Consider the following 12,359-nt stretch of genomic DNA (forward strand, 5'->3'; position numbering starts at 1 on the left):
TTTTTGTCAAGTTTTGTCATGTTTTACTTTTTGTCAAGTTTTGTCATGTTTTTATGAAAAACTTAGACATGTTAGGTTTTCAACCAGTAATTTATAGTAATAACTAACTTCTCATTAAAGTCTTCATATTGTCCCCACTTACAGACCACCTTTGTACTATTTTTGCAACATTATCCTTTTATAAAAAAAAATTTTTTAAATGAAGGTATGATGTTGCATAGAAACTTTTACGTTTTTTAAAGTGACCCTGAAGACAATGAAAAGCGTGGTACAAATCTAGTACTCTTAAAAACTATTCTTTTAGGTTAGGTGTTAGGTTAAGTGTAGGGGATGTTGCGGCTTTTTAATTAGTGGGGTGTCCCCATTTTTTCAATTAAAATACTGCTGGTTTTGAACTTGTATCAGTGACCAATATATTGTCTCAGGACGCCATTAATGATGAGTTCAATGTGAAGATCCAAGATACTGTAAAAAGCACAAAGTAGCCAACTTTAAAAATAAAGTGACCTCTGGAGTTTGTTACTGTCTTTGACCATACTTTCCGATGTATGTGTTGAAGGATAGCTAGTGTGACCTATTTTAAAAGGATGCAGCTGAACTTACTGTCCCTTAGAATGTAATCAGCTGCTCGAAATGAGGCCAGTAAATTCTTTTCTGCTGCTTTTCTGGCAGTATGCTGTTTGACTAGTAATTATTAATCTCCCCCTGCCCAATCAAAGTAGGGTGGTGGCAGGGATTGTGTGTGGGTTTTTAATAAAGTTTGGACAAACTTCAGAATAAAATATCTTTATTGTTGTATTAAAAAAAAAACACTTGGAAACTTGGAACTTAATTCCTGTTTTCCAACTCTTTATTACAATTTTTAACAACAAAATAATTGGAGATGTGTTGGTTGATCTAAATTATATTGAGGGGATGTTTCAGTTTGATAACTTTACGAAAAAAAGTGTCTTCAATTACAACTACAACTAGTATTGAACTGTTCAAAACTTGTATTCTGAACATAGCCACCTGAGGGGATGCTCTCCTATCCAGACTGAAGATATTTCTTGTTAAGCTTTTGGGTTTGGGGCAAGTGAGTTTGGTTTAACTCATAAAGTTCCAAGATGCAGTGGTCAGGTGGCAGAAGTTACTCTTAAGTTTGGTTTCCAAGTACTGATTGCAGTAATGTTATGGTAACTTTTAAGCATTTCCCTCTTTCGCCTGCTTCCTTACTGTTACAAGGGGTGTAATTTCTTAGCCTCTTTATCAGAGCTATGAGATTTCCCAGTAGCTGATAGTCTTGCTTTCATAGCACACTTCTTGCTGACCTGAGAAAGACTGGTAATTGAATGGTACAGTATTTTGCATTGACAGTACTGTTAATTTGGAAATTATAATTTCAAGGGTATAACTTAGCCTGCTGAAAGCAGTGAACTATTAGTACTACTCTGTAATTAAGCTCAAAATTACTGAGGCTTTCTGAGAAAGCCCTTGTTTCTTGGTGGACACATAAATAAAAGGCAGATTACTTGGTTTTAGGAGTCTCGTGTAGTTTTGTTTAAAATACACAAATATGATAGCTTAACATGTTTATGACAAGAATGAGCAACATCTTAGCTATTTGCTCTAGGTCGGAACTGCGAAGAAATTCATCAGTGACGGAGTGGTTAAGGTAACATAGGGAAAGTCTTTTAATGCACTGTTGCCATCAGCTTGTTTATATAGTGATAAAAGTTGTTTAACACACAAAAGAATTATATGTAACTGGAGGTGGTTTGACTATAAGCTAACCCATACAGTAGCTTAAAAGTTAGTCTACTAACATTGCTCTGCAGCTTTTGTGCTCAAGTGTAACTTTAAAATACTGTGCACTTAATACTGTGTGGGCTTAATATGCTTTTCATGGTGAGTGGAACAAGAGAGAAGTAATCTGATAATAACTAAAAGTTTGAGTGGGTTTTATTGTGAGGGAAAGCTGGACAAATAGTTGATAGCTGTATTTGATAATTGTTTTGGAAGTCCTATTAATTTTGAAAGAAATTGAATGCCGGATATGGCTTCTTTCTTTTCAGTAAGAAAAATCAATGTGTTTTATTACATAAAACATTTCCTTGGTATTTTAGTTCTTGCACATGTTTCAACAAAAACATCAGAAGTCACTGTATATGTAAGCAATATATTTCATGTATTTCTATTAAAAAATATTATTTCTTTGTTGATTGTTTATCATGATAAATAGCTCCCAAATGCATTAATATTTTTGTCTCTAGAAGTTCTTGAAATTGCAGTAGTACTTACTGATTTACTGGAGCATTTGTGACTAGTGTGTTTTTTCAATTGCTTAATAGCAGTGAAACCTGTCAACTCAAATGTTACGCTTTTATTGTGCCAGAAACTTCAAATTAGTATCACAGCAGAGCACAGCATTACTGTTGCTGAATTGCTCAGCATATGGAAGTTCAGGCATTTTCTGTTCCATAGGGGACCACAAGATGCTGTTCTGGGTAACGTATTGGTTGAGCTGAAAACAAGTGTACCTAAACACAGGAAAAGGATCTGAACAAAAAACTTCTTTGGTTCCCACTTCCCAGCTCTTGTGAAAATGAGTTACTGATCTTGGGTTATAGGCAATCGGTTTTCCCTTTTCAGGGATTTGGGAGGAGACCAGAACTCATACTAGCAAAATAATCTCATGGGCCATGCATATTGCAGAGAATAATCTAATCCACTCTGCCTTGCTTTAAAAGTTGTTCAGGATATTGAAGCAAAAGTACTTCAGCAGAATGGCATCTTTCYTTAGATCATTAGCATGTTTCTAGATAAGTGATTTAATTATTACAATTGTATATTTTGCAGTGTTTTCTAAAACACTAATGTTAGCATGTACAGTATTTATATCTACTTATGAATTTAACTAAATGTTAAAAAATTACTTCATCTTGGCCAAGTGAAAGTGGGTTATTTGATTGCAAGAGAACCAAGATTTCACATTTGTATGTGCTGGATTTAAAAAATGAATTTAATATTTTTGAGTAGGTATTAGTGAAGTAACATAACATTTTTAAGTCTAATTTGCTCTCTTTTTTTTATTCCCCTCACCCCTGTAATTTAACTGCCTGTAGCTTTCCATTTTCCATGAGTTGCATATTTTTCCAGAAAAATTATTTAAAATTTGATCATCCACTGGAATCTTAGGTGTATTTTAAAACTTTATCTGGGGTTTGCAAATGCTGCATGACATAATGAATAAAAGACAGTATTTATGCATGAGGCTTAGCTGTGTCCAGTATAAAGACAGATATTTGGTGATACAGGTGAAGGAGAAAGGGCCTTTATCTGAATAGATGGAGCACTGCAGCATGTGGAATTGGGAGCACACACACTGCAGCAGATGGTGCTAATGAAGGTTGAGGATGTGTGTAGCTTTGTAGGTGCCCTTCCACTCACTAGGCCTGCAACAGTCCTAATGCTAACTGATCTGGAAAATTAAATATGTGCTAGGCATGTGGCCCTTCAGATTCATGCTTTTGCTGATGTAGCTTTGTTCTGAAACTGTTAATTATTCTACAATTAATATGACTGTCTTTGTTACAGTTTCAGTCTGATGGAAGCAAACAAGAAGATAAGGAGAAAATGGTGAGTTTCTTAAAGGCTCTCAACTGGAAAATGAACGTAATATTTCTAATAGAACTAATAGTTGTTCACTGACAGAGTTGTACCATTTTGGTCATAAAATGTTCTAGTGATCTCATTTCTTCTGCACAGTACTTCTATAACTAGTTCAATAAGATGGCAGTCTTTTAATTTAAGGAGCTGAACCTGGGAAATCTTCTCAGTTTTACTCTTTCTATCCTTTGAGGAAAGGGTTTATTTTGGAGGAAAAAGTTTTTATTTTAGATTGTGCGACCTCATGTTATTAAACATGAAACTCTTCTTCCTGAATAGAATTTTACTCTTTACCTCACTATAGACTTTTTGTTGTGGTTTTGTAGGCAAATTTGAGCCAGTCATATTTTATTGCTGAGTCTTTTATTCCCTAGATTCCTCAAACTTAGTCTTGTTCTTCTAGCCTAGTGTGCTGTACTTTTTATTTGTTCAGAATCAGTGAAGCCACTTTCATTGTGTAAATACACTGCCTTGGTGGCAGTTTGCATCTTAAAGAATTACTGGGGAAAGCATAGAGAAAAGGAAACTGGAAGCAGAGGAGATTTTGATAGTACGATGGCTAACTTTCTAAGATTTGATAATTCAAAATTGACTACTGCCAAACTGAAGTGCATAAATGAAATCTARTTTATAAAAAGAGGCATTCATTTTTCTTGCTTAACATGTAAGTTCTCAATATGAAGCCTGCAGAGTTTCCAGCAGATCCTTATTACTCCTGTATCTTWCTTGTCATGATTTCCTGACTTGCTGAAATTTTGCAGAGAAAATAAAATTTCTGAACTGTTCCTAAAAGCACGAAATCTGAGTCACTGTTCAGTTTGATCGGTCTTAAGTAAGATTTCAAAGAACTTGACTGATGTCATCTATAGTTCTGTTAATGATCTCTCGGCCTACAGAGGAGTGAGTCATGCAGTCTTCCACAGATCACTGCTTTTTCGTAAGTGTTGTTGAACCCACTCTTTCTGACCTCTGAAGGCTGACTTTCAGCAGTGAGAGACTGCCAAGCAGTTCATAAACTGGTCATTCCTGACTAGGAAAAACCTGCTGCTTAGTGTTAGTTTATAACTGTGAAGGAGTTAAGATTCTTGGACTTACCCTATCTGTGGTTGAGCTACTTGTGCAGAAATCTCAGCTGGAGACGGTGGCAACTGTTTATCTTCTGTCATGCATGGAGGTCTGCATTGTATGCTGACTTAACACAGACTGATATTTGTGTGTGTATATGTATGTGTGTGTGTATGTATATACATACACATGTAAATTTTTTATATATAAATTTTTCAGTGTTTATAGAATATGAAGTAGGATGTGATATCATATGAAAAACGGCACTTTAGTGCCATAACAACACCTAGTACTACAAATAAGTAAATAATTACATACAGTTACATAAGATGTTGAGAACAGAGGTAATGGCAAAAAATATTTGATTATATTGAAAGCAGTTCTCAAAATCCTTTTTCACTTGTTGCGCTTCGTACAGGTCCACCCTTTATCTGTTTTTCTTATGAATTCTTTGAAGTTACAAATGCAGCCTGCTGAGCACTTCAGCTGCTTCCTACAAGCATTTTATATAGAGAAATAAAACATTGACAACATACGCAGTCCATGAATTAGCTAACAAAAGATTTGTGATGATGGATATTTAAGTCTTTTTAGATTTTTATTTTTGTTCAGGAGGTCATTAATTTGAGATAAATATATCTTATTGGTCTATTAGTGTGTTATGAATGTTACTGCTTCTGATATACTTGTTAGTTATCTCTTTTAAATTGTCTTTATCTCAGGAGATCTTATTTAGCTGTCTGTTGAGTATTACCGATCAAGTATTGCTTCCATCGCTTTCTTTGATGGACTGCAATGCGTGCATGTCTGAAGAATTGTGGGGAATGTTCAAAACTTTTCCATACCAGTACCGGTGAGTAGAACAGTTTTCTTTTCCATTTTTCTTGGAAGTAATCTTTCTCAAGTTGTCAGTACAAACAATAATTTTTGTTTTTCTGCTTCCAATCATTCAAGGTATCGTCTTTATGGACAATGGAAGAATGAAACATATAATAGCCATCCACTTCTAGTGAAAGTTAAAGCTCAGACCATAGACCGAGCCAAATATATCATGAAGTAAGTTGCCAAATTCCATAGGTAACTGTCAGATGTGACGTACTGTGTTTCGTGTCACCAAAAGAAGAAAAAGCTTGACAAAAGTACTCCCTTCTTAGACTCAGTTATTTCATTAAATCCTTTATAAACAAGAATTACCAACATACTATGATTTAAAAACTGTCACAAGTAGTGGTACAGACTAGTTTGTCATTAACAAAGGTATTTCATCTGTGAAGAGTAAGTCTAGTTGAACTCTTTAACCTTTTCTGTGATAGGAATGTGGTTGTTGATAAATTGCCTTAAAAAAAAACACACACAAAAACAAAAASAAACGTTAGTGCAAAATTTTTTCTCTAGGTATGTAGACCATTTAATCACCACAACCTCAACTTTCTCTTCTAAGCACTTCTGTTGTCATAATTTCTGTAGGTTTCAAAGTAGGATGGTTTTCTTCAAAGTTGAGTTGAATGTCATGATTTATTCTCATCTTCACGTGGGCTTGCACCAATTTTAGATTTACCCCAAATATAATGATTCTCTTRCATCATTGTCAGAGATTTGTATCTCCGTTTTTTTGTATAGCTTGGACCAAAAGTAAATGCTGTGGTTTTATATARTGGATAATTAGAACTTTTCTACATAGTCAAGACAGAATAATTGTTACTGGATACATGATTTTGGACTTGCAGATGTGAAAGCTAGAAGGGATGATTATGAATCTCTTACAACTTCCTGCATGGCTAGCACAGATCAAAAAAGTTTATATTCCTTTACATGTACAGTAGTAGGCTTTTTTTCTTTTTCTTTTTCTTTTTCTTTTTTTTTTTCTTTTTTTTTTTTTTTTGAGGAGGAGGGGGGAACTAACTCAAAAAAAAATGCAGTGGTCAAAATCTGTGTTAAGTACCAAAGTCATCTTGCAAATCCAGTTCCAACCAACTTTCTCAAGTTGGAACTGGATGTCAGAACCAGGAATAGAACATAATCTCCTTCCAGGCTTCTACACAGACCACTTGATAGCTGGCAAAATATATTAATGAATATTTTGATACAGTTAAAAGTTACGCTTTCAAGTTAAAATGCCTTGGAATTAAATTAAGTATGTTTGGAGGAGGGGAAAAATAAAGCACACTTTAAATATAGTATAATTAATTAGTTACTAACTAAGTTTCACAATATGAGTGTTTAACTAAGAGGCTTGGTGGTGTTAACTCAAAACAAGACTGATTTTTTTGTGTGTGTGTATGTGTGCTTGATAGTTTAAAAAAACAGCAAAAAACACTGAACCAGTTAGGCCTTTTCTCTCAAGTTATCTTTGCAGACGTGTTTCTTCTAATTGCAGACACCATGCTTTCTATTGATTATACTCTTGATTTGTTTTTAGTGTAGACAATTTACATAACAGAATTAATCATTTCAGAACATGGAGTAAGAAATCCTGGATTCTGCAGTAGATTATTCTTTCATAGAATTTTTTGACAAATTACTAGAGATTGTAGTGGTGTTATGTTACAGTCACTGAAACAAAAATCATGTGTGTGAGTTATGGACTGGAAATAAGTAAAGCTAAAAGTGCTGAAGAGTCACTATTCTGCTTTAATATTTGTATGTGCAGTTTACTATTGAACATTGACTTAGGATTTACTGTTAAGCTTATATCTTTACTAAAGAATGCTATTGAAGTGAAGCCTGATGAAACTGGTATTGTTTTCCAATGAACAGAACACAACAAATCTAAATATAAGTGAACCGTGGTTAAACTAAATTTGCAGGAGCGAGTAGAAGCATTGTAGGCTATCTTCAAATACGGTATAGGCCCCACTGACAGCTTCTGACTGAAAAGTGCTCTGAGATGAAAGCAGAATACAGTGCAGAGTAATGTGGGGAGGGTTTGATTTGTTTGCTTGTACCTGCTGTAAATCATAGAGCTATATGATTCAGACTCCCTGAAGCATAATATTACTACACTTTTTTCTTTCTTTTTTTTTCTTTTTTTTTTTTTTATCCGCTAGTGAGGATTTAATCAGGGCAACTGGTAAATGGGTTTCTTCATTGGAACTGACTCATTTTAGGGTTCTGATAGTTTATGTGTTCCAGTAACACGTATTCTCTTTTACAGGCGTCTAACAAAGGAAAATGTGAAACCCTCTGGAAGACAAATCGGAAAACTCAGTCACAGCAATCCTACAATTTTATTTGATTATGTATGTAATTATATGTATTTGAATACTATTAGGTCCYGTCTATAGGTATTTAAATATGGGAAACTGCAGTCTTGATTAGAGGGTAATTCTAAAATCAGTGTGTTTGACTCTTGACAATTTTAAAGTTTGATAATTCTGTAATAGCATAGAAACACAGATGAGATGTTAAGTATTACRATCACTCTTGAATAACCACAAGATTGCCCTGAAAATTCTATGCAAGGTATGCAAGTGTTGTGCTGATCATACAAATTCAAATTAGGCTGTCTGGGCAGTTTTGCATGTGTGGTTGTGCATGTGTGTGTGATGAAGATATCTTTATACCTGAGGTTCTTTAGGGGGAAACTACAAGGTTGAGGAGGGCTTTCAAGATGACTTGGTATTACAAAATGCCTGGTAACTGTATATAAGTATGTTGATAGATTTACCTTATTTACAGATGTGATTTGTGATTATTAGTTAGTCTTTAGATGTTGCTTCAAAGACTGAGTATGGAAATTGTACATAAGTATTAATATACCAGTAAGAACTCTCTAAAATTGGATTGATACAGAAGATATTTATTCACTTTTGTATTACTAAATGAAAATGAAGACCTAGGTTATTTTTGCAGTTTTTCATTATAATAACTGGAAAGAGAAAATTATTGCTAAGCTTTGGGTATTTTGGAAAGTGACTGTCTTTTTTATTCTTCCTTAGGGAACAATGTCAGTGAATTGTTTGTATGATTTTCATTTTGTGATGGTTTGAAACCTAAAACTATTTCATGTTAAATAAAAATGTTAACACAGAACTGTGTTTACATGTTAGAGCATGTTTTGCTGATGTCTCTAAGATACTGGATAAATCAGTGAGACTACTTTTTACTTTGGAAGTGCTTTAGGACACTTAAAAATTACAAAGGTATTTTTTCTAGGATTTGAAGACAAACCTTCCTTAATTTACTAAGGAAAAATAAGTTATGGAATACTGTTCCTGTTCAGCTGAATGCATCTTTTGTAATTTTCAGATTTTATCACAAATACAGAAGTATGATAACTTAATAACTCCAGTTGTTGATTCACTGAAATACCTCACTTCACTGAATTACGATGTCTTGGCATGTATCCTTTTATGTAAGTTAATATATCTAATAACCATTACTAATACAGTTCTAAACTCCAGATTACATCTGCTGTCCTTCAGTAAATACTGTTTTCTTTTGTTACTGCTTTTTGCTAGAAATACTTTAGTGATGTTTGTAAGTATCTTGCCCACTTCCTGATTATGGAGCTTTTCTGTTTTTATTTGCCATTTCTCCACTTTGACACTGAAAATTATCTTATTTTTAAGCTGTTACACTGCTTTCACTCTGTTCTTGAGGCCTAGAAACTCTATAAGTAGTGAGGTAAGACTATTTATGTTGCCATTTCTTTTGATTTTTATATTACTCATATCATATCTGTTAGTGGATCCCCTGTACTGTGATTTCTATACTTGTATGTTATGTTCATTTATTCTAAAACTAGAAAACCAGATTTGTATGGCTTTATTTTTGACAAAACGAGGCAAAAAATTCTCTTTAACTCCACTAAAGACTGTATTATTGAAGCTCTGGCAAATCCTGAAAAGGAGAGAATGAAGCATGACGACACCACCATCTCAAGCTGGCTACAGAGTTAGTATTTTTATTTTATGTATTACATTCATGTTTAAAATATTTCACCTTTCTTATGGTCGGCCATACTTTGTTCTATTAGTTAATTTTTCAAACAAAGCAGGGAAATGGTAAGTTTAATCATTAGGAAAATGTTCCCTTGTAGTACAAAGTATATATTACTGACTTACTACATGTAATTGATTAATACCTATGTTTAATACTGCACAGCGTTCAGTCACAGATACTTCTTCTTGCTTTAGGTCTGGCTAGCTTTTGTGGTGCGGTTTTCCGAAAATACCCAATTGAACTTGCTGGTTTACTTCAGTATGTAGCAAACCAACTGAAAGCTGGGAAAAGGCAAGTCTTGCACAATTATTCTGTATAAACTGTATTTTCATAATGTGAAATGGATGTTTTGGATGTTTCATTTGCTGATACAAGGACACTCAAGGGGCACTCTAGAGCACAGCTTAGAATAGTTACTCTAGCAGTGTTAAAACTTCACTTCTACTCTCCAGAAGTTTAAGAAATTAAAGTAGCAGAGAGAATAATCTACTTAATGGATTTTCCTCTAATTGTGTAGTTGTGGCATGTTTTTGAAGTACTGTTTTTCTCCGTAATGTATTTTGCTACCAGTTGTCTGAACCACCCAGATGAACAACAACCAACCTACCTGTTTTGGAATACTGTCATAGAAACTACTGTATGTTATTTAAAAAAGAAGTATCTATGATAGCAAAAGGTGTGATTGTAGCAATTTTTAGTTTACTCTTTCTCACAGTATCTTTTCTGTAGAAATTTTTTTTAACATTTTTGTTATCTCAAATACTTTGGTTTGTTCAATGGCTRTTGAATTGCTTCTTGATACATCAATGTTAATCATTTTATTTTTTAACTTTTTTTAAACAAAGTTTGCAATTTGAATTTCCTTTTTCTTCTGTTGTCCTTCCCCATCATTGCTTAGTATTATTTTCTCTTTTTTGTTTATTCTGAATGGATGATTATTTTCTCTTTTTTGTTTATTCTGAATGGATGATTTTTATCATGTAGGTGAGTATTGATTTATAATATGTTCTATTTTGAATCTCCATATGCTTGCTGAAAGGCTTACCAATGGAGATGATGCAGAATGTTACTTTAGGATATTATACTGAGAAATCTAGTTTTTTTTTCCCTTCCCTGCAATGTAGACACTCAGTCTCATGTGCTCCCCTGTCCCTAATTTATTTTGTATTCTGATGATGGTACAATCACATTGAACTGCAGAAGAAAGGTAAGTAATGTTTATTGTCTTTGCCCAGTATTAAGTAGTAAGGCTTTAAGTACTTTGCAAAATTAATCAGTTTTAATATTCAGCTAATATTTGGGATATTAAAATAAAAGTAGATTTAGCAGTGTAGCCTGTTCCATGAGACAGAAGTATTTTATTTAGTGCATATACTGGAGTTGTACAGTTCCTAACCAGAAAATACATTTGTGACTGGAAAAGCAAGCAAGCAAAAAAGGTATAAGTAGGAATAATAAAAATATCTAAACGTCTAAATACAAAATTTCATCTTGGAGGGTGTAGGTTGACACTTTTTTAATCACAGATTTCAGAAGTTGCTACAAAATATTGCGGTTTTGAATGAGCACAGTGTAATTTGAGACCAACTGAGGAAAAGTCATTGTTCTCTAGAATTCAGGGCATCAAGCAAAGCCAAGCCTTTGGAGGGGGTGATTATTGGAGTGCTTTGTATTTCCTGTGCTTTAAGTCACAATGTTTTCCATGTTCAAAATAAGCTTCCTAGACTGATTTTGCCAGTAAATTTCTGAGGTTGTATACTGTCCTAGAACAGGGAGGATAAAAAAAGATGGGGAAGGGAGAGGGAATTTCCTGGAGAATTTCATGTATATGGTAGATAATATAGCTGTATAGGTAGATACAGTGTGATTCATGTGAAAACAACATAAAGGAACAATTACATTTTTATGGTAGTTTGATACTTTAATGGCACTACACTTGCTGTTGTTTCTGAAAACAGTGCTATCCTGCTTCTCCCAAGGGATTCTGAAATCCAGCTGTTGAAGGTCTATGTTGTTTTTAAGTAACTTTTCACTTGCAGGAAAGATGCCAGTGTGAACARCCTACTAGTAACATCTTAATTGATTTAAAGAAAAAAAATTGTGGTTTAATGCACCTCATAATGCACCTCATGTTGTTTTGTACTGTGCACTGAGTATTGTAGCTTCCTTTTCTTACACAAGTTTTCTTGCTGTGCTCCATTTTTGTGTTTTCTGTGCAGCTTTGATTTGCTTATTTTAAAAGAGGTAGTACAAAAAATGGCTGGGATAGAAATTACTGAAGAAATGACAATGGAACAGTTGGAAGCCATGACTGGTGGAGAACAGCTAAAAGCTGAGGTGTGTTCATCTTAGTTTAATTAGTAACTTAATGATAGCTATTGCTTGCTGGTGGTGCTTTTGAAGAACCGATTCATGAATTTGGGCAACACAGTTGTAAAAGAGGCTACTGCTTTCGTCACGCAGCTGCTCACTCCAGTGAACTTAGAGGCCTTGCAGATAGGCARCCAAAACAAAGTATGTATGAGTCGTGGTTGCTGTGCTTCAGTATCCCATGTTAATGAGTACAGCCTTCATTACCTGGTGTTATATGACAGGCTGCAAATTATGGTAGCCAATATARTAGTCCTGTTATTGAAGGATTTATTCCGAGAATAACAAGAATAAGCGTGGTAACACTTAAACCATCTTAGTGATTAAACCTG

At 34.1% G+C, this 12,359-nt stretch overlaps 1 protein-coding gene across 3 annotated transcripts in view; it reads left to right on the forward strand.

Moving 5' to 3' along the window:
* Positions 1–12,359, forward strand: part of THOC2 (THO complex subunit 2) — a 61,558-nt gene that overhangs the window by 27,223 nt on the left and 21,976 nt on the right. For 2 of the 3 annotated variants that reach the window (XM_085319674.1, XM_085319676.1), the window contains 9 exons: positions 1,613–1,654; positions 3,577–3,618; positions 5,436–5,566; positions 5,668–5,769; positions 7,868–7,952; positions 8,962–9,055; positions 9,529–9,609; positions 9,852–9,948; positions 11,877–11,994. In XM_085319674.1, the coding sequence (XP_085175800.1) occupies positions 1,613–1,654; positions 3,577–3,618; positions 5,436–5,566; positions 5,668–5,769; positions 7,868–7,952; positions 8,962–9,055; positions 9,529–9,609; positions 9,852–9,948; positions 11,877–11,994 (792 nt within the window). The remainder of the gene's footprint in view (positions 1–1,612; positions 1,655–3,576; positions 3,619–5,435; positions 5,567–5,667; positions 5,770–7,867; positions 7,953–8,961; positions 9,056–9,528; positions 9,610–9,851; positions 9,949–11,876; positions 11,995–12,359) is intronic. The other variant, XM_085319675.1, reaches the window with a different exon arrangement.

Source organism: Rhea americana, unplaced genomic scaffold (assembly GCF_003343005.1).
Source record: "Rhea americana isolate MKP2758 unplaced genomic scaffold, rheAme1 scaffold_6, whole genome shotgun sequence".
Lineage (NCBI taxonomy): Eukaryota > Metazoa > Chordata > Aves > Rheiformes > Rheidae > Rhea > Rhea americana.